This window comes from Kuraishia capsulata, genomic scaffold (genome assembly GCF_000576695.1).
Source record: "Kuraishia capsulata CBS 1993 genomic scaffold, Kuraishia_capsulata_scaffold_3, whole genome shotgun sequence".
Taxonomy (NCBI): Eukaryota; Fungi; Ascomycota; class Pichiomycetes; order Pichiales; family Pichiaceae; genus Kuraishia; species Kuraishia capsulata.
This window is the reverse complement of record NW_019172952.1, coordinates 218101-237901: the sequence shown is the minus strand read 5'-3', so window position 1 is coordinate 237901 and position 19801 is coordinate 218101. Positions and strand designations below refer to the sequence as shown.

The window sequence follows — 19801 nt, the reverse complement described above, 5'->3', positions numbered from 1 at the left end:
GTAGTTAGGGGGTTCTTACTTATAGAAGCTTTCTCAAGTCAGTTTTAGCTATTCTATCACAGGGTTGATTATCGCCAAACATGGTGGAATGCATCAATTGTCCCCATTTGTCGGTTATCGGCATGTACGATTAGATGAGGTGTGTTTACATTTGCAATTGTTTCGAGCGAGTCGGCAAAAAACACAGGTCCGTACGTTCCTTTAGGGTCTCTCGGAGGCCACACCTGGTCCGGGTACAAGGGGTAAAATTTCAGCCTGCGTAAACAATCTGACCTAATTAGGCAGGATCTTCAAAGATATCGCCGAATTGGGAAACAACAGTCTTCCCGATTGGGAACTCAAGACTTTTACATAAGCACGACTTTTGTTCTGTGGCGGTGCGCTGATGGTTCCAGCTGTTTCGTTTATGGGGCTGGCCTGATAATTCACCCATTAACAAGACACAAGTAGAGACCACAAGATGAACGTTGAAGCACCATTTTCTTAACTAGTTACTGAGCAAGCTAACACCAATTTTCAGCGTTTGTAACCAACTTCGATGAAACTGTCTTCACCTCGCTTATGCCAATGGGGAAAAATGTAAACACCGCATAGGACGGGTTGACCGACAGAAAAGAGCCGCCCGAAGAGAATTAACCTATCCGGATAGCACAGTGACAGCAATTCTAGGGAGAACTAGCTTTATAAATTCCAATACCCCCTTGACTTTGCATTTCTAATACACTTCATCCCCTTTTTTCCTCTTTCTTCCATCAATTCAACCAAACCTTCGAACATCTGAATCATCCGCTTATAATGTTGTCAATTGGTGATCTTTCCCTCAGAGTCGTGAACTTTGCCTTCTTGGTTATCATCCTCGGTTTGACCGGTTCTTTGGCCGCAACTGCCGACAATAGCAACCCCCAGGTCAACTTCGCTGTTTTTGCCGCTGCCTTTGGTTTACTGTTTTCCTCGTTCTACGGTATTCTCGCCAATTTTATCTCGGTCTTCGCCTGGCCAATTCTTTTGGCTCTGTTTGACTTCTTGAACTTTGTGTTCACCTTCTCGGGTGCCACTGCCTTGGCCGTTGCCATCAGAAGCCACTCCTGCCACAACCAGAGCTACTTGGACGGCAACAAGGTTACTCAGGGATCCACTGACAGATGTCGCAAGGCCCAGGCCTCTGTCGCCTTCTTGTACTTCTCTTTCTTCATCTTCTTGGTGTCGCTGGTTTTCTCCGGTCTCTCCATCTTGAAGAACGGTTTCCTTGGAACTAGAGCCACTTCTTCTGCCCCAAGAACCGGTGTGCCAACTGTCTCCCAGGTCTAAGGTCCAGGACTTGTACAACCACCAAAAATAGCCACGAGATCTGAAGAGCTCGAGAGAGTTCTGAGGGAGTCCTGACATTAACATCACAAATTCATTTTACCCGGGTTTGCTCGCATCCGAGCTTTTTTTTAATCTTCGCAAGAAGAACTATACCTTTTACGGGATTTTGAACTCTCCTTTTGCCTTCTTGAACCCGTTTTATTCTTGATTCCTCTCCGGCTCTAAAATGAGATTTGGAATTGTTTGTGTTTGTGCATAATGTATTCTACAATTTAACCCTAATGAGATTGTACTGAAAATGAGGCAAAAATTGTAGCATTGTAATTTTTCAGGTGGGAATGCAGGACATGTCTGGAGGCTTGATCCTGGGGCCTGGTTGTGAGCTAAGAGTGTCCAGGGCTATTTTTCTGTACCAATTGACTCAAATTAAAGTAATTAAATTGGTCACTTTGCCGACTCGGCAAAATGCAATTGAGTTCTGCAATTTCTCGTTAGCTGAGACTGTAATTGCATCTTCAGCAAAGTATGGCTACCAACTGCAGAATAGTATTACACCAATTGCCAAATAAGAATACACCACCAATTGACCAGCCAGCTAGAAATTTTTTAATAATAATTGCCTATTCCAAGTAAATTTTTGCTACGAAATGCTCTCTACCATGCTTCAATCTCGGTGGTACTAATCCTTGCTAAATGGATGCATAGTATTATCATGCGGGGATGAAGAGCAATGCATAACTACATTAGCCACAATTAAATCGCTCGCCTATAACACCAATTGTCAACCTGCTTTCCAAGTTTATGGTAGACACCTAGTGAATAGAATATTCTATATCTTTATAACTCCAGACTGTCACTTGAATGACGTTGGTCCTGGCCACATCGGCGCACTAATTACTCCTGGAGCTTTCTTTAGCACGGGGTGCCTATTGACGTCAACTTTTGAGAGGTAGAAGTATGAAGTTTTTGAAATTGAGAAAAACTGTTTTTAAGCTAGATGCTATGTACATGTGACTGGCCACGCTGTTTGACACCATTCCAAAGTGGAATCCCAGCGATCTTTTCAGTTCAGCTTAACGTCCCAGATTCAGTAACAACGAGCTGCTGGGAGAGTTGTTCGCAGATTTGGAACCACCAGGCAAATACGACACATTAGGTGAAGCAGCCAATGTCTCAGCAATCTCCTTGGAAGCCTCCAGTCTACGGATCAGCAGCAAACCGTCTCCAGCCTTCTGCAAGGCCTTGGAAATGTGCTCGGCAGCCTCAGCCTCACCCTCAGCCCGGATGACAGAGGCTTGTCTCTCCTGCTCGGCCTTTTCCACTAAAAACTTGGCTCTTTCGGCGTCCTGCTGGGCGATTTGCTTCTGCTCCACGGCCTTGGTGAACTCACGTCCAAACGTCATGTGCGTGATCGAAACGTCCTCCAGGCGAATGTTGAACTCTTGGGCACGTTCCCCGAGCTCTTTGCGAATCTTATTGGATACCACGTCTCTCTGCGTAATGAGCTCAGAAGCGTCGAACTGCGCAACAATCGTCTTCAAGACTTCATTTCCAATGGAGGGCAACACTCTTTCGTCGTAGTCAAGACCCAGGGATTGGTAGATCGTAGGAAGATTCTGAATATCAGGTCTGTGCAATACTCTGAGGGTCAAACTCACCATCTGAAGATCCTTGGAGCCGGTGGTGGTAGAGATGTTTCTTGGTCTTGTTCTGACGTCGAAAACGATGGCCTTCTGGAGCCATGGTACCAAGAAGTGGGTACCTTCACCAATTACACCAGATTTCACACCTTCAAAACGATCAAAGATAACAGCCCTAGAACCACCTTTAACATCGTACATCGAGTATTGTGCGGCCATCACAGCCAAGGTGGCTGGCACTGCCAGTTCTAAGAGAAGGGGTTAGTCAAACCGTAATCTGATCCAGAAAGAAAGCCAGATCATGTTCAAATCAACGTCACCAATAGCAACTTACTTGAAACAACGTCGAGAATTCTAGTTGACATTTGTAGGAGTTGTTGATAGAAAAAATACAGAATAAGTGGCAGTCTACCTCAAAGCCTTTCTTAGTGGCAAGACGTCGGGTAGAGAGAGGGGTCCGGTGCTCACAACCATAGTATGCTCAAGCTCCTAACAGATGAATTAACACTACAGCTTAGAGGAGGCTACTGACGGTGCAGAATACTCCTGGCTGATCTTCTGAATCGTTTATTTTAATCTAGGAAAACTCATCGTCGTCATCGCCCACAACACCCGTGCTTTTCAGCAGCTGATCGATCTCTGTAGGTTTCCATATGCGGTGAACAACTATGCCCTTCGAATTGAGCTTCACCGTGGCAAATTCGATCTTTTCGCTGCTTAATGAAGTGCTGTCCATGGTCTTACTCAGCACCTTGAGTGCCAATTCCTTGGCCTCCTCCAATGTCATGTCATCCTTGTAATCTTGCTTCAAAAGAGTCTGAGCACTGGAGGTGTTGGCACCCGCACTAGTGGCTTTCCAACCGGAATAGTTGCCCGATGGATTCGAGGAGTACAATTGAAATCCGTACCGGTCGTCAAAGCCGGCAAAGATGAAGGAGACACCAAAAGGCCTCAGTCCTCCGTGCTGCGTGTAGCCTTGTTTGACATCGCAGAGGCGGCGTACCAGAGTTTCACACGGAATTTCTTCATTGTACTCTTTCAGATACTGCTGCGCAATCACACGTGAGTGGTTGATCAAGATCAGAGCATCAGCGTTCATACCAGCAACTGCACACAGCATGTTGTCGTTCAGAACATACATCTTTTCGGCAGAGGTATCTTGCTCCAGCAACAAACTCGTGACTTTCTTTTCCGCAGCGAGAACAACACCATCCTTGGCCAGAACACCAATGGCTGTGCCTGCATGGCTGATGGCTTCCAGAGCATATTCAACCTGGAGATGTTAGTCAACGGACGGGCCTAACGCCACCAGGTGGCGGCGCGCAATTCCAAAAATAATCGAACTTACCTGATACAGGCGTCCTTCTGGCGAGAAGATTGTGGTCCTGCTATCGTATCTTCTGGACATGATTAGGGAGATATAGTAGAAAGGATATGGTTTTGGGATTAGGAGTTGGCTTTGGAGGCGTCAACGTCTCCATAAGGTGGCCAGAGATCACGTGACCTCAAGAAGAACAAGGGCACACAACCATTTTCACCTTATCAGGAAGGAGCGGGCCGCATCTGGCTTTGTCTCGACTAATGTCTTGCTCTAAATAATATAGGGCTTTCAATGAGCGATCAGCGACTGCCTCCGTTCTGGTCCAGTCATCAAGCTCAAGATGGTGAGTGCTTAGAACCAATTGGTATGACATTTGCAAGTTACTAACCCAATACATGCTTAGGCCAAGTCTACTTCTACAACGAGCAGACTCAGACATCCACCTACGATAGACCAGTGCTGGAGGTGGCAAATCGTAAACCGAAAATAAAGAAGATGCGAAGAAAGTCGCCATTATATGGGACCCCAAAATTCACTATGCCACTGACAGAACCATGGGTACTGGTAATCACAACTACGGGCAACCGTTTCTTCCACAATACCAGTACGAAACAGTCTACATGGACGTATCCAAACAAAGAGGTTGAGTCCTTCACGAGGGAAAAAATGATTGTGGATGAGTTTTTGGTTTTGATAGCGAAGGCGAGGGGATTGAAATTAGAAAAGGAAGAAGAGGAAGATGAAGACGAGGAAAGTGAAGAAGAACAAGGTGAAGAAGACAGAAAAGATAGAGAAGCGCAAGACGACAGTGATGTACAAAATGACTTTGCAGCAGACGAAATTCAAAATTCGGATATTTTATCAGATCAAGCTGGTTCAACTGTCGGAACATCCGAACCACTAAGACTCTCAGGACAGATACCACTCACCAGTACCACCCCTTCAAGACCATTGATATCAGGTTACGACTCCTCTAGTGACGAGGAAGATCCCCATGAAGCTCCAAAACAGAGTAGCGACGAAAACCGAGCTTCCGTTGAAAGCGAGAGCTCTGCTGTGGAATCGATGACGGATCTCCCAACTGACGAGTCTGGCTCAGAAGGAGGACTCAATCTTTCAGATTTGGAATCCGACGAGAGTGTCTCAGCTGAAGATAGCGAGACCAATAAACCTGGCTGGACCGAGTTCATGGCGATGCTAAGCTCAGAAGGTGTTGATCGGTTTGCTCCATGGGAGCTCGTGGCCGAACAGCTGATTGAATCTCCAGGGTTTTATGCTATAGCAGACAATCGCGGTAGGAAGGCATGTTTTGACTACTGGGCCACTGAAATGGGTAAAAATATTGCTGAAGATGAAACAGAATCTACCTTTGAGTCGCCATTGGCCAGTTTTGTCAAATTCGTGAAAGGTAGCCCTAAACTTTTCACCTATTATGCCGAGTTCAAGCGAAAGTTTCGCACCGATCCTGGCTTTAAGGCCCTCGACATTCCCGATCGTGAGCGGGAATCGCAGTATCGTGACCTCGTGAAATTTTTAAAGAGCACAGACAAAACGACAGTTTTGGCGACGATTGTGGCAGGCTCTTCGGTGGTGAAAGCAGCTGTGAAGAGGCATGAAGATGTCAATTTGCTGATTCAAGGCAATTACGATGAGATTGTGAGAGATCTCAATATCGGCGAATTTCTGGACAACAGAGTTGAGTTCATTGCTTGTGATGATATTGGAGTAAAACAGGCTGGATTGGTGAATGGAATCAACGAGATTGTGGAGGTTTTGAAGACATAACCCTGGGAAGGTCAAAAAGATACAATGCCTCATGGTCAAAAAAAGTGATCAGTTCTTATTGTTCTTTTATAACTAATAAGACTGTCATGCAGAAAATAACAAATAACAGTCTGGCGTTGAGCCAATAGTGATGGGTCCTAAGAACTTCCATCTATAACACACTAACTCCATCTTGGAGCAGAAAATACTTGCATCAGATTCCGCAACACAATATGGAACCCCAGAAGGAAACTGACAAGAAATATTTAACACCCAGTCAACGAGTTCTTGGGGATATCATAACCAGCATCCTCCCAAGTGGTATAATTCCAAATGTCGTACGCCTTCAGGTGATCCTGGATATAGTCGTAGGTGGGATAGTCGGTTGGATCACACGTAAGTGAGATCGAGTCGTTTGGCTGGTAGATCCGCACATAGTCGACGGTGAATTCGACTGGAAACTTGATAGAGGGCCAATCGATGTAGGCCCAGTTGTTGGAAACACCCATGTTTATAACGATAGACATTGGCTCCTTCGCGATACGTCTCCATCCAATATTACCATTTGGTGCCAGTGCGTTCGCGTAAACCGTGAAGGTTGGGTTATCTCCAACAAACCACCGGCAGTAACCATCCTCATTGTCGTTGAGGTATTCGTACGCGTACTTCTGGTATCGCCTAGGAGTGCCAGTTGCACCCATCTCATACCATGTTGTGTTCAGAGTTGTGATTCCGGAGACGGCTTGTTGGTATGGCCCACCTGCGTAAGTGTTCATTGAGGTGATCGATGCGTTGTAAACCTCAACAAATTCGTAATCTGGCATATACCAGATATCAAACGGAGCGATCTGCATCGATTGAGAAGCAACACCATTCTTGATTGTCGTGTCTACTTCTCCTTCAATAATATCAATTTCAGGTGCTCCTCTTCCTGTTCCCCTGTTTGGATGATCTTCACCTTTACAGGTACAGGAGTTCAGCCTCTGGCCACCAAGATATGAAATTCCGTCAGGAGATGATTGATTGGCAGTGATACCAGCATCACACGAATCATAGGAGTATGGCCAAACTCCATCAGTAGTAGCCATATATCCAGGTCTTCCGAGGTTACCCATCGACCATAAACCAGGCCATAGACCGGTCACATTTCCGTAGTTTGGCAACTTCGCAGAGATCTCGAGAACTCCTTGAGTAAAACATAGCCTGTTCCACGAATGAAGCATTCCACTACGGTAGTAGAGGTCGTGATTCTTGAAAGCATCCATACGCAGAACAAGAGTTCCATTTGCCGTGGTAACAGCATCTGGGTCATACCACTCCAAATCCTTTGTGGCAGCGTAGTTGAAATCTGGAGCATAAAAGAATTGGTCGTCTCCTTCGTAGAAAGTGCGACCCTCTGCATTAAACTCGTCAGAAAAAACCAGGGACCATAATGATCCATCCTTGGCTTCTCTCGTATAAGCAGAATCAGGAGTGTCTGGATCCACCATCTCAGTACGAATCGCAGAAAGCTGCGGATACGAGTATTCCGTGAGAATCGTGTATGTGTCAAGCCACTTGGAGTGGGTCGTAGCCCCACTATATGTGAGAACAGGCAGAATCACAAACACAGCAACACCACCCAAAAGTAAAAACAACAGACCAAAAAGACCCCCTAAAGATCTTTTGTCCATGCTCTTGAGGTCACTAACAAATCTGTTCTTCTCGTACTGTGCATCCACAATGGGATCCGGGTTGTGCAAGTAATCGTCCGCCTCCTTTTCATCTATGTGAAGCGGGAACGAGGAAGCTGGATATCCTCCAAATGGCGAAAAATCTGTGTCAATCTGGAACGGATTACCAGACTTGTCGCTGGTGGAAGACGATCCGCTGTAAGAACCGCGTTTGGCAGCCTTGTAGCCATTGTTCAAACTTGCACGCGAAGACGCTAATGAAATCACCCTCGAATTGTTCGAAACTGGTTGGGGGTACCTATCATACTCCAGAGGTGTCATGGCTCCGCCCAATAGCGCGTTTGTGGAGGAGGAGTCTCGCGAATCTAGAAAAGGCTTTGAGAGTTGGTCATTTCCGTAGGAGTTAGAACTATCATCATCAAAACTTTGCACCTCATAGTCCTGGTTGAATGGATTCCGCACATCGTTATCATCAGACGATGGCTGGGAATCTGCATGAGGAGAACCTGCTGTCAAATTCCTTGTCGACATCGCGATCAGGAGACAAGGGATGAAACGCTAAAAAAGACTGAAAAGAGGCTCCTTTGGTGCAACCAAACTTAGAATAGAGCAGGTATATGGCAAACAAAACCAAACAAAAGCTGCAAGATGGATTAAAGGACACAGTAACAACGAAAGAGAGAGAGAGAAAAGAATTCTGTTTGTATTCCTTAATACCACATTTTGTGCATAGCAATTCCGCAGCGGTGAAAAGAGGCTTGGGACGGGTTACCCGGTTATACATTGTGCTTTGCACTACCTGGTTTTGTTTTCTGGACCAGAAACCGGATCTAATTGGCAGTAAATCTAAAAAAGAAGCTTTAATAAGCGTGTCAAACACTTCCGAATTTGTGGCTTTCTCATTTATTTTGTGAAATTTGTTGAAGTGAGTGCGCAATTAGAGAGTTCAAAATGCGCCCACACGGTCTGGAATGTCACGTGAAACAGGGGCGTGGACAGACAGGGTTTATTTTTGGCATGTCACGTGACAAGCCAAGATGAGACGGGCCTGGTGACGCGCCAACGCCGTCCGTCTTGATTGGGTAGACCGTGTATGGGTTTGTGATATGGTTTCTCACTCTTCACGATTCGCTTCGAGGTGATCGACATTTATGCTAATTGATATTGATTACCAGTATGTGGCAGTGGTCACTTGTGCGGCGACGATCTTAGTTGACGCACACTACCAACAGTCTGGTAGCAAACTAGAAAACGAGTATCCGTATTCCTTTACTCCAGTTGAAAAGACAAATTTTAATTCATCGCAAAGAATAATATTCTGATGGTTTTGTTAATAGCCACTCAAGAAACGTGCCAACCAGGCCCTGTATGTGTAACATCCAGTATTCCTACCCACCTTACTTGACTCTATTGACTTAATCTCACACTCTTCTTGATTGTCCAATCTTTCAACGGTTGACGTTGAGCAAATGCCCCCTATATGCTGCCCTAATAACGTAAATTCCTTTCTTACCCAATAATTTCACCAAATCCATAGCTTTTGCCAGAAAACTTCTTCCTCCTTTTGAGCCTCCAAAGATGCGGCGCTAAATAGCAATCACACGACTACGATAAGACCTGTCGCTATCTAGAGGAGGCGTTTCCCCATGGAACAAGACATCAATACACCATCCTTATTTCTCCTTCTCCTCACCCTGCTTCCAATGGCAAACCCGAGAGACTCCACCAACCACACATTTCTGTCGCGGGTGTTTGGGTTAAATTCGGCTTACCCCGGATCAGTGGCCTCCAACCCTTTGTTTGCTGACGATATCGAACACCAGTATTACGACAACGACGACGACAATGACAATGAAGAGGACGAACAGGAAGAAGAAGACGACGAAGACCCGCCTAGAGATCTTTATGAACAGCATGCTACATCCCAGAATTTGGACACATCATCATTGCATTCTGATTCGGACAACTTTTCGAGTACAGACAACCTGGATGCGGGCTATGACGATGAAGCTGGTGCTGGTGGTGTTCCCGAGAGTTTGATGATGGAGGATTTTTTGCCTTCTCCAGCCACCCCAACTCGTGATACACGGCCGCACCAGCCTACTCTGGCCGAAAATGTGAAGATTCACGCTCGAAACTTCGCTGATAGGACGATCCCAAAGGGGATAACGTTCCAACTACCCCAGAGAAGGCCCCCACAACTATCCCCTTCTCCGGCTGCGACTCCACAGCAACAAAGAAGACCTACGCAAAGTGCTGATGAACAGCATCGATTCCGAGAACGGACTGGTATCCTTACGCCTATGGAAAGGTCTCTCTGGATGTGGGCTAACGTCTCTAATCTGGACAAGTTTTTAATGGACGTGTATTCATACTACCTTGGGAACGGGTTCTACTGCATTTTGCTGAAGAGGTTATTTGACACACTCACAATTGTTTTTGTGATCTGGCTGGTTAGTTTCATGGGCAACTGTATTGATTACACAACCCTAATGCACACTCGAGTGACTAAGTTCTCGGAGGTGAAGATCCCGAAATGCTATTCGAAGATGTCTTTTCTTCAGAAGATGCTCTATCTGATACTCATGGCTCTTCTGGGATTGCGATTGCGCACTTTTATTGACGAGTACCGCAATTTGAAGGACATCAGGAATTTCTACAACTTGCTTCTGGGATTGGGAGACGACGAACTCCAGACGATTGGCTGGGCCACTATCGTGAAGAAGATCATGGTTCTCCGCGATCAAAATACAAATGCACTGATTTCTGCTACTCAACACGACGATCTGAGGTCTAAGAAGAAGCTTAGCGCTCACGATGTAGCCAATCGTCTCATGCGAAAGGAGAACTATATGGTGGCCATGTTCAACAAGAAGATATTAAACTCATCTCTTTCCATTGGAGGATCAATTTTCTTGACCAAGACGCTTGAATGGAATCTGAAATTGTGTATCTTTGACTTTTTGTTCAACGATATGGGCCAGTTGAGACCTTCTGTTTTGAACGAGAACAGGCGATTCGGATTGTCTACAGAACTGCGCAAACGATTCAGAATGGCCGGCATGTTCAGCATAGGACTTTCGCCATTTTTAGTGGTGTATTTCTTGCTGTACTATTTCCTCAAATTCTTCTACGATTTTAAGACTAACCCGGCGCTGCTGTCAGCGAGGGAATACTCTCCCGATGCTCGTTGGAGGCTTCGCGAGTTCAATGAGCTCCCTCATATCTTCAAGAAACGCCTGGCTCTTTCGACAGAGCCAGCCTCTGTCTATGTGAACCAGTTTCCCAAGGAGAAGACTACTCTTTTGCTCAAGTTCGTATCCTTTGTTTCTGGATCTTTGGTGACTGTGCTAGTTCTGCTGACTATTATTGATCCTGAGCAGTTTCTGAATTTGGAGCTGACCGAGGGTCACACCGTCCTTTTTTACATCTCCGCTTTGGGTGCAATTTTCACGGTTTGCAAAGGTGCGCTTCCGGATACAAACACCGTCTTTGACCCGGAAGCCAGCCTGAGATACGCTTCACAATATACTCATTATCTCCCAAACGAGTGGGCTGGTAAATATCACACTGAGGCAGTCAAGAACGAGTTTTGCAAACTGTTCAACCTGAGGATAGTTCTCGTGGCCAAGGAGCTCATGAGTTTCGTGATGTTGCCTTACTTGCTTTACTTCAAGCTTCCCGAATCCTCAGAACGGATAATAGACTTCTTCAGAGAGTTCAGCGTTCACATCGAGGGTCTTGGCTACGTTTGTCGTTTTGCAAAGTTTGAGTTCGACAGAAGTGACAAGGATGGGTTGAGAGATGAGTACTATTCCTCTAATGACGACAAAATGGCAAAGTCATATCTCTATTTCCTGGAGACTTATGGAAATGAGCAGCCGACCATGGAGAAAAACCGCGTCCCTTCCAGAAAGAACGCAATTCAGAACCTCGGCTTTAAGTCTGCTATGAAGAATTCTATGATTGATACACATTCTGGTCTCAACCAGAGTATCTACAACCAGCGATACACACCGCAACTCCAGCAGCAATCCCAATTTTTGCCTCCATCACGGCCTGGCTTTGGAGATGAATACATAAACTCAAGTTTTGTTCTCGGCGAGTCTGTTGCGGAACAGGAGGTGGAATCGGAAGAGGATGATGATGGGGGAGTGTTAGGGTTGATTAATCAAATATACAAGCACAAGCAGGGGATAAGGTGAGGAAGGCTAAGGAAAGACTTGGCCATGAGGGTAATACTTACATGCTGATGGTAAAGTTGATACTAGAATGGTGCCAAAAGTTTAGTGAATGACGGGATGACTGTCATTTGGGTTAATAAGCTGCTTGTTGCTCAATACTAATGTTACTACTGACAACCAGAATATGATCTTAATTACATGCTGATGATTATTTGAGCCACCAAATTAGCTCCTATACCACTCCATTGGATCTCAACGTCTTCTCTTCTCCTTAGCATACTGGTTTTTCTCTGCCCCCTCCACGGTGGAGATGCTGTTGACGATCTTGGACATTTTCGCATGATATTCGTCCATTTCCTTGCGTTTGTCGTCCAATTGTTGCTTACCAATGAACCTAGAGTCCTTCCTGATCTCGCGCAATGCTGCTTTCTGCTCCTTCTTCAATTGGGCCTTCAGCTTGCTCACCTCCAGTCTCTCTCTATTTGGATCGTAACTCTTATCAGGGTTGAAATTCTCCTCGTATTTAGGCAATGTCGAGGCGATTGCGATAGAGCGGTGGGCTTGCAATTTCAGTGGTCTTCTCTCTGCGAGAGAAACATCTCTCAGTTTGACCAGCTTGCTGTGAAGAGTGTTGATTTTTGTGGACTCCACTTTGGTGAGCAAATGATCCAAAATTGCAATAAATGGTGTGACGATTTCTGTGAAAGATGTGAATTGCTGCCACAGAGGAATGAGCAAATCGATTGTGCTCAAGGCCTTTGATAGCAGGGCCTGCGTGACTGACTTTGACCTGGAATCCAACAGAGAAAGGGACAATTTGTCGGATTCTGGCAATGCGATCTCCTCTAGAGTTAAACTTGTTGAAATTATTTTTGAATGTGTGCTGGAGAGAAGTTGTGATTCAATCTTTTCAGGTTCTGGAACCAACTTCAACAATGCTTTCTCGAGAAAGCTTACCACTTCTGGGATATACCTCTGTGATATCCTCTGATATCTCACCAGAAGAGTAGCAAAATACACGCCCACAAAGAGGTCTCTGTTGTTTTCAATCTCAGTGGTTTCTAGAAACTCGCACATCAATAATGTGGCTGGAGTAGCGACCAAATGGTACTGGTCTGAAGTGGAATATGTCATTCCAACCAAGGTGAAAACAATCAGATCAGATTTTCTGATGTCGGGTCTTGTGGAAGCAGACAAAAGGTACGATCTGAACTTTTCGTACATTTCTTCAGGATATCTCTCAACTAGAGGCTTGATTTTGGAAATGATGCCTTCGAGAACCTCTGAATTGGCACCCTCGTCGGTGAGATACACAATCAGGTCAACCAGGACTTTTGAAAACTCTCTGATTTTGGGTTTATTCTGTTCACCAAATTTCGGATCATATGTCTTCAACACCTTCTTGATTACGTTTGGATATTCCAAGATTTCGTAGTCTTTCAACAAGTTCAACATATCTTCAAGACTGTTGGGGCACGAGATCGATTCGGGCTTTCCGCCAATTTTGATGTTGTTTGTTCCGGTGATTTTGGTGCTATCAAAAAGCTCCTCCTCCTCTTCATCATCCTCGGCCAGTCTGATTTCGTCTTCCTCGTCTTCCTCGTCGGTGCCTTGGAAAAAGTCATCCTCCAAGTCATCAGCTCTGGTGTCTGCATTCTCGACCATTCCCTCCATACGGCGTTTCCTATCAGCCTCCAGCTTCTCCATTTTGGCCTTGTGCTCACTCTCAAGCTCTTCCTGTGTCTTCACTCTATCAGCCGGTACGGCTCTTCTCTCCAGTGTAAGCGATCTGACTGCTGTGTCGTACTTGATATTGTCCTCGGATTTCGTGCTGAAAAGTGGACCTTTCTCTTGAGGAACTCCACGAAGCTCAGACATAACATCATCAAAGTTGTCATCAAGCTCTCCAATGTCCTCTTCAAGTCTTTGCTTCTCTAATTGTCTCTCGTGCTTGTAGAATTTCGACTTAGCAATCACCTCCTTCATCACCTCGGCCTTGGTCTTTTTCCTACCAGGCTGGACTTCAGCCTCAGATTCCGAGTCACCTTCTTCGAAATCTCTTTTCTTGGTTAAAAATCCACCGTCATCCTCTTCTTCCTCGTTATCAAGATCACCAAACGACAATGACTTTCCGGAATGGGTCAACTGCATGTCGTCATCATCGTCCTCCAAATTGTACATCGACCTCTTCGATGCCTGTGCCAATCTTTCTCTGGTAAATCTTTCCAACATTTTCTCCTCAGCTGTCATGTTTGAATCATTTTCACCGAAACGACGATCATATACTCCACCGGTCTTATTCTTTCTGGATTTGAGTGCATCGTATGCTCTCTTGCGCTCTTTTTCGGCTTCGGATTTCGCAGCGCTTGGTCTGCCAACAGCAGTCTTTGTGGCTGTGTCTCTCTTGTTCTTGTTGAACTTGGTATCAAAAGTATTGAACTGCTCGCGAATTCCTTGGACCACCTTCTTTCTATCGTCTCTCCTTGTCTCATTGGGGGTCTTCTGTGTGCTTCTCTTTCCCTTCTTCTTGACGTTGGTTTGACCAGTCAAACCTGCCTCACGTAGTGACTCTTTTAGTTTCTTCAGCTGAGAGCCAGCCATTTTTAAATTTGAGATGAATATATGACGACGATCAGGACCGCTTGAGTATTATCAGATAATTTTTCATCAAGCCTGTCTAAAAAAAATTCTAGAGATGAGCTCGTACAATCGGGAGAGTCACGTGATGCTCCCAATTCTGGAGATCATCCTCACATTAACCTCATATCTCTATGCCAATGTCTTGTCTCTCACACTCCAAAAAGTCACCATACCATGAGTGCGAAAAGAGTGGTAGTCACAGGAATGGGGATGGTCTCTCCGCTGGGAGTTGGAATCCAGACCTCATGGCGAAATCTGATTGGCTCGAAGTCAGGACTAGTCTCCACCTCCACCCTCTCCAATGCTGCGGACTACGAGGGAATCCCCAATAGAGTTGTTGGAAAGGTACCTACAGGAGACGGTCCTGGGCTTTGGAACCCAACCAATTTTTTGGAATCACATGAGGTTAGGCGACTATCGCCCTTCATACAATATGCTATTGCTGCTTCGCAAGAGGCACTTGAGGATGCCAATTGGTTCCCTAAGAGCGATGATGACCAATACAATACCGGAGTCGCATTCGGCTCTGGGATTGGAGGAGTAGATGAATTTTATGAAAACTCAATTGCATTTCATAACAAGGGCTACAGAGGAGTGAAGCCACTATTTATACCGAAACTTTTGGTCAATATGGCTGGAGGTAACGTCTCCATCAGGCACGGCTTCAAAGGACCCAACCACGCTGTTTCTACGGCGTGTGCTACGGGTGCCCATGCCATTGGAGATGCTGCCAGGTTCATTAAGGATGGCTATGCGAACGTGATGGTTGCGGGAGCAACAGAAGCTGCCATCCACCCGGTATCACTGAGTGGGTTTGCCAGGGCCAAATCCCTGGTCACCAGCTTCAACGATGAGCCAGAAAGGGCGTCCAGGCCTTTTGATGCCCAGAGAAACGGGTTCATACTTGGCGAAGGTGCGGGATGTTTGATCCTCGAGGAAATGAACCATGCTCTCAGCAGAGGTGCAAAAATATATGCTGAAGTTGGAGGTTATGGCATCGTGGGAGATGCAATTCATATCACATCACCAGATCCTGCTGGCACTGGAGCAACAAGAGCCATGGAATTTGCAATCAAACAGGCTGGTTTAACTGCTGAAGATATCGACTATGTGAATGCTCATGCTACATCGACAGTTCTGGGTGATCGGTCAGAGAACTTTGCTTTAAAGGCTCTGTTTGGTCACCGTGGTACAGATGTTGGTGTTAGCAGCACCAAAGGGTCCATAGGCCATCTTCTAGGTGGAGCCGGTGCTGTTGAATCCATTTTCACCATTCTGGCTTTGACCAATAATATCATGCCTCCTACTCTCAATCTCGAGTCGATCGGTGGTCATCCTGATGATAACCCCGAGGACTTTGTATTTGACTACGTCCCCAACGTTGCACGTGAGAAGTCTATCAGAGCGGCTATTTCGAACAGTTTTGGATTTGGTGGTACCATGGGATCTCTTTGCTTCAAAACTTTTGAAAAATAATGGAAATAATTGGATGGGATACTCAAGCAGAGCAATTGAAAAATTTGAACCTCACGAAGTGTGGAGAAGGTCGTCCGATACTCAACTCAATTTTTTTTTCAAAATATTCCAAATATTTCAAATGTACATAGATAAGTGTTTAGAGCCAGAGCTTTAACCTGCGAAAAATCGACAAGTCACTACCCAATATGAAACAGAAGAGAGCCAAGGCTTACCGTAAGCAAATGCAGGCTTACCAGCATACTTTCAAATTCATGCTCCCCATTCAGTGTCTGGCGGATTCCGAGTTGGTCTTGCACTGTGAAAAGACAGCTTTTGAACTTACTAAAGGTATTGCCAGAACGATTCAGAGCGACCCAAAGATGATGATTACTCAATGCTGTATTCAACATCTCTACGACTCGCGCAACCAGCCCGCTATCGAGATTGCGAAGACCATGGAGAAGAGGCGGTGCAATCACAGAGAGACTCTTTCGTCATACGAGTGTATCAAGTCTATAGTGGATGTCAAAGGTGAAAACAAGCACAGATACTTAGTGGCAACCCAAGACGAGAAGCTGAGGAAGGCTCTGAGACGTGTTCCAGGTGTTCCTTTGATTTACATGAATAGATCAGTTATGATCATGGAACCACTCAGTCCTGCTAGTATGAAGGTTCAGCAGAGAATCGAGAACGGAAAGTTGACAGGCGGATTGAACTCAAAGCATGCTGGTGTAATTGAGACAGAGAAGCCTAAAGCTATTGCTAGTGGAGATAAGGTTGAAGCAAATGCTGAAGGAACTGAGACTGAAAAGCCGAAGAAAAGAAAGAGAGGTCCCAAGGAGCCCAATCCTTTGAGTATGAAAAAGAAGAAGACTGAAAAGACATCCGAAGATGCAAATGACACGAACAATCAAAATGAGGGAAATGGTGACGATTTGGGGGATAAAAAGAGAAGAAAGAGAAAACATAAGAAGTCTACACAGGATACAGACGAGACGGAGGAGACGCACGCAAACCAAGAACCAGCTGATGGTGATGATAGCGAGTGATCGATTGAAACAGCTGTAAGTAATATAGAGCAGATTAAGACGAGTTCAAACTTAGATGAAGTAGATTTTGGCATTATACAGAAGATTCACCTAATAAATAGACAGCCAACATATTGTGACTATATAGTCACTGTGCTCTAATTCACAACCGCATAGTTGGCCATAGCCAATAACGATTTTGGTCTTCCAATGAGATACCCTTCAAAACCAGTAATCATCAATTCGACACTCAACAGTCACACGGTCAACAACACTATCTTACACCAATAAGCTCCACACCCACCATATCCTTAGGCCTGTGATATATACATCACATTGTTACCCCTAATGAAAGCATCTGCATATGTCTTTGTCAACTTTCCCTTGTTGTACTCCTTGGTGTCTTCCAGAACCACATTCATGAAACCATCAATTGACTGCAAGTCTCCGTGGAACTCCAGCCCACTGCTCAGTTTCACTATCACCGGCTGGCCAATGATCTTAGACAGGAAGGCGGATGGATCGAATTTTTCAGACATTATTGTTTTTTGTGGGAGAATACTGAATATAAAGAAAGAGACTTTCTCGGCTTCTATCTGGATTCGAGGGAGTGTCGTTCAGAAATGGTAGATATGCCCCGGCCTGGCTCGTAACCAAAATGGGCAATAATCTTGAATCTTTCTTGTTCTCTTCGCGAACTCAAAGAGGCCAACAACAAGCCAATTTCACGTTATTTTTGACCGATTTGGTGACAGCTGACAATGATAGTGGCTCTGAGACGATCAAATGTTGTTTTGAGAACAACAGGGACCGTAAGGTTCAATTCCACAAAGACCAGTGCTACGACTGAGGTCGCCCCAAAGAAACGGGCATCTCTAGCTCAGATCAAAAAGGAGAGAAATAAACTCGCTGCCTCGTCGTTAAAAGACGTGTTCTCGATTTTGAGTCCTACTGGAAATGGTGACGACGACGAAATCCCTCAAAATTTCGATGTTTCCGAGATATACGCCGATACTTCCAGTTTTCTGAAAGCTCCATATGTCCAGCAACAGTACATCCTGGAAGAGTTGAAAAATAAGTACTCAAAGATGAAATGGACCAGTGTGCCGAAAGAGGTCAAGAGGATGTTTTACTTTGTGGCATATGCAAATTACGGGCCAAGAGAAGGATTTCCCAAGGTGGAAGAGAACGTTCCTCCCCCAGATCTTCCCTTCAAGATCCCCAGTTTCCTGTACTCAGACGATCCAAAGAGCACCACCAGAGTGACTCAGACAGCTCCAGTGAATCTACGAGCTGCCGGTGATGCAAGGCAGAAACAGTATGAGAAGGAGACCAAGATGGACCCTCTTTCGAAGACGGTGATATTTCTGGTTATAGCATTGACTATCATGAACTTCAGAAGGGACAGAAGGGTTCAGAAGTCCAATGTGGCACCTGTGAACGAATATGAGCAGTTTGTGGCCGAGAAGGAGATGGAGAGGGAGTTGGCCAGAAAGGTAGCCGAGGCCGAGATAGAGGAAAGGCTGGCTTCAGAGAGGGCAAAGGCCAAGAAGTGGTACTATTTATGGTTGCATTAGAAAGTGGAACGAGTGGGTACTATGATAAGATGAATATGGGGCAACTTAGGAGGTTGCGATAAATAGATTCAGAGTTTGGAAGAGGCCTGTGCATACGTTTAAAGCGATTCTGGTAATTCTCACGCCAGGATACAACGAAAATCCTACAATTTTTACAACAATTTCTTGAAAATGTACTCTTTTGACCCAGTCTGATTCAAAGCGTTCTTGAATCAACACCTGGCGATGCAAATGATATGATACGTGTAGCAGGTCTTGAACACGAGTTCTGCCCAATTAAAGAATCCTCTGGTAACAATTGGGTATTCACGCCTATACTCCGGTCTTATTTCAAAATCGGGCATTCTCGCCCTCTTCCAGACAACTTAGCTTCATGCGTCTTCCGCATCATCATCGTCATCGTCATCGTCATCATCGTCATCGTCGTCATCGTCATCATCATCCTCGGCCCAACTCTTCTCCACTGTGTCCCTCACTCTTTTGATATATTGTGATCTGTGGTCTTTGTATAGATTGGCCGCCTCCACATTGGCGGGACTGGAGATATTGGGATCGTTCAATAACGACTGGATTGACGTCAGAATACTGGCGACATCGTACGTAGGCGACCACCGATTCTGGAGAATATCTAAACACAAATCACCGTTTCCGTACACGTTTGGATGGAACATCTCTGAAGTGAATCTCACGTTGGGCGGATTGTTTGGATACTGCTCATCAAAGGTAAGTGTGAGTCTAAATGTCCCGTCTTCAAAAGGTGTATCTTGAGGCCCTATGATGATCCCATTCCAGATCATCACATTATCCGGGAGTGGAGCTGCAGTCACTCCTCCAGCAGCATCCTGCTGTATCCTCTTTTGAGTGGTGTTAGTAATGCGTTTTGATATCCCACCGGTGGCGGCGTGTGGAGCAGACAGGCTTCCCGTGAAATTGCCAATATCCAGCTCAACTTCGAAGAAATTAGACATACCTTGAAATCTCTCATCAATCTTCTCCTGGCATTTGTCGACATCTTGAAATATTTGTGCTATAACGTCAGACTCAACGCGGTGAAATATGCGCCAGAGATATCGGTGAGAGATTATGTGCGAGCACTGAGGTCTCAATTACTGGTGCAAACACGACCCAAAACATGTGATAATGGCACGACCTATAGTAAGAGTCATTTATCAGGCTCCACATGATAAGACACACACCACGAATCACCA

General features: G+C 45.4%; 12 protein-coding genes across 12 annotated transcripts; 6 read left to right on the top strand and 6 right to left on the bottom strand.

Annotated features, from left to right (window-relative positions):
- Positions 1–795: 795 nt before the first annotated feature.
- On the top strand, positions 796–1308 carry KUCA_T00002373001 (uncharacterized protein; the record flags this gene model as incomplete). The annotated part of the gene is made up of 1 exon (XM_022602621.1): positions 796–1308. One exon carries the CDS (start codon positions 796–798, stop codon positions 1306–1308), a length of 513 nt encoding a protein of 170 aa, XP_022458407.1.
- Positions 1309–2381: 1073 nt separating this feature from the next.
- Positions 2382–3313, bottom strand: KUCA_T00002372001 (uncharacterized protein; the record flags this gene model as incomplete). The annotated part of the gene is made up of 2 exons (XM_022602620.1): positions 2382–3196; positions 3283–3313. The coding sequence occupies 2 exons, from the start codon at positions 3311–3313 to the stop codon at positions 2382–2384; spliced, it is 846 nt and encodes a 281-aa protein (XP_022458406.1).
- A 212-nt stretch (positions 3314–3525) lies between these two features.
- KUCA_T00002371001 (uncharacterized protein) lies at positions 3526–4356 on the bottom strand (the record flags this gene model as incomplete). Its single annotated transcript, XM_022602618.1, has 2 exons — positions 3526–4221; positions 4297–4356. 2 exons carry the CDS (start codon positions 4354–4356, stop codon positions 3526–3528), a joined length of 756 nt encoding a protein of 251 aa, XP_022458405.1.
- Positions 4357–4560: 204 nt separating this feature from the next.
- On the top strand, positions 4561–6054 carry KUCA_T00002370001 (uncharacterized protein; the record flags this gene model as incomplete). Its single annotated transcript, XM_022602617.1, has 2 exons — positions 4561–4612; positions 4673–6054. 2 exons carry the CDS (start codon positions 4561–4563, stop codon positions 6052–6054), a joined length of 1434 nt encoding a protein of 477 aa, XP_022458404.1.
- Positions 6055–6299: 245 nt separating this feature from the next.
- Positions 6300–8237, bottom strand: KUCA_T00002369001 (uncharacterized protein; the record flags this gene model as incomplete). The annotated part of the gene is made up of 1 exon (XM_022602616.1): positions 6300–8237. One exon carries the CDS (start codon positions 8235–8237, stop codon positions 6300–6302), a length of 1938 nt encoding a protein of 645 aa, XP_022458403.1.
- A 1172-nt stretch (positions 8238–9409) lies between these two features.
- On the top strand, positions 9410–11911 carry KUCA_T00002368001 (uncharacterized protein; the record flags this gene model as incomplete). The annotated part of the gene is made up of 1 exon (XM_022602615.1): positions 9410–11911. The coding sequence occupies one exon, from the start codon at positions 9410–9412 to the stop codon at positions 11909–11911; it is 2502 nt and encodes an 833-aa protein (XP_022458402.1).
- A 231-nt stretch (positions 11912–12142) lies between these two features.
- Positions 12143–14491, bottom strand: KUCA_T00002367001 (uncharacterized protein; the record flags this gene model as incomplete). Its single annotated transcript, XM_022602614.1, has 1 exon — positions 12143–14491. The coding sequence occupies one exon, from the start codon at positions 14489–14491 to the stop codon at positions 12143–12145; it is 2349 nt and encodes a 782-aa protein (XP_022458401.1).
- Positions 14492–14704: 213 nt separating this feature from the next.
- Positions 14705–16006, top strand: KUCA_T00002366001 (uncharacterized protein; the record flags this gene model as incomplete). The annotated part of the gene is made up of 1 exon (XM_022602613.1): positions 14705–16006. One exon carries the CDS (start codon positions 14705–14707, stop codon positions 16004–16006), a length of 1302 nt encoding a protein of 433 aa, XP_022458400.1.
- Positions 16007–16194: 188 nt separating this feature from the next.
- Positions 16195–17037, top strand: KUCA_T00002365001 (uncharacterized protein; the record flags this gene model as incomplete). Its single annotated transcript, XM_022602612.1, has 1 exon — positions 16195–17037. One exon carries the CDS (start codon positions 16195–16197, stop codon positions 17035–17037), a length of 843 nt encoding a protein of 280 aa, XP_022458399.1.
- A 290-nt stretch (positions 17038–17327) lies between these two features.
- On the bottom strand, positions 17328–17555 carry KUCA_T00002364001 (uncharacterized protein; the record flags this gene model as incomplete). Its single annotated transcript, XM_022602611.1, has 1 exon — positions 17328–17555. The coding sequence occupies one exon, from the start codon at positions 17553–17555 to the stop codon at positions 17328–17330; it is 228 nt and encodes a 75-aa protein (XP_022458398.1).
- A 222-nt stretch (positions 17556–17777) lies between these two features.
- KUCA_T00002363001 (uncharacterized protein) lies at positions 17778–18593 on the top strand (the record flags this gene model as incomplete). The annotated part of the gene is made up of 1 exon (XM_022602610.1): positions 17778–18593. One exon carries the CDS (start codon positions 17778–17780, stop codon positions 18591–18593), a length of 816 nt encoding a protein of 271 aa, XP_022458397.1.
- A 371-nt stretch (positions 18594–18964) lies between these two features.
- On the bottom strand, positions 18965–19561 carry KUCA_T00002362001 (uncharacterized protein; the record flags this gene model as incomplete). The annotated part of the gene is made up of 1 exon (XM_022602609.1): positions 18965–19561. One exon carries the CDS (start codon positions 19559–19561, stop codon positions 18965–18967), a length of 597 nt encoding a protein of 198 aa, XP_022458396.1.
- Positions 19562–19801: the final 240 nt, after the last annotated feature.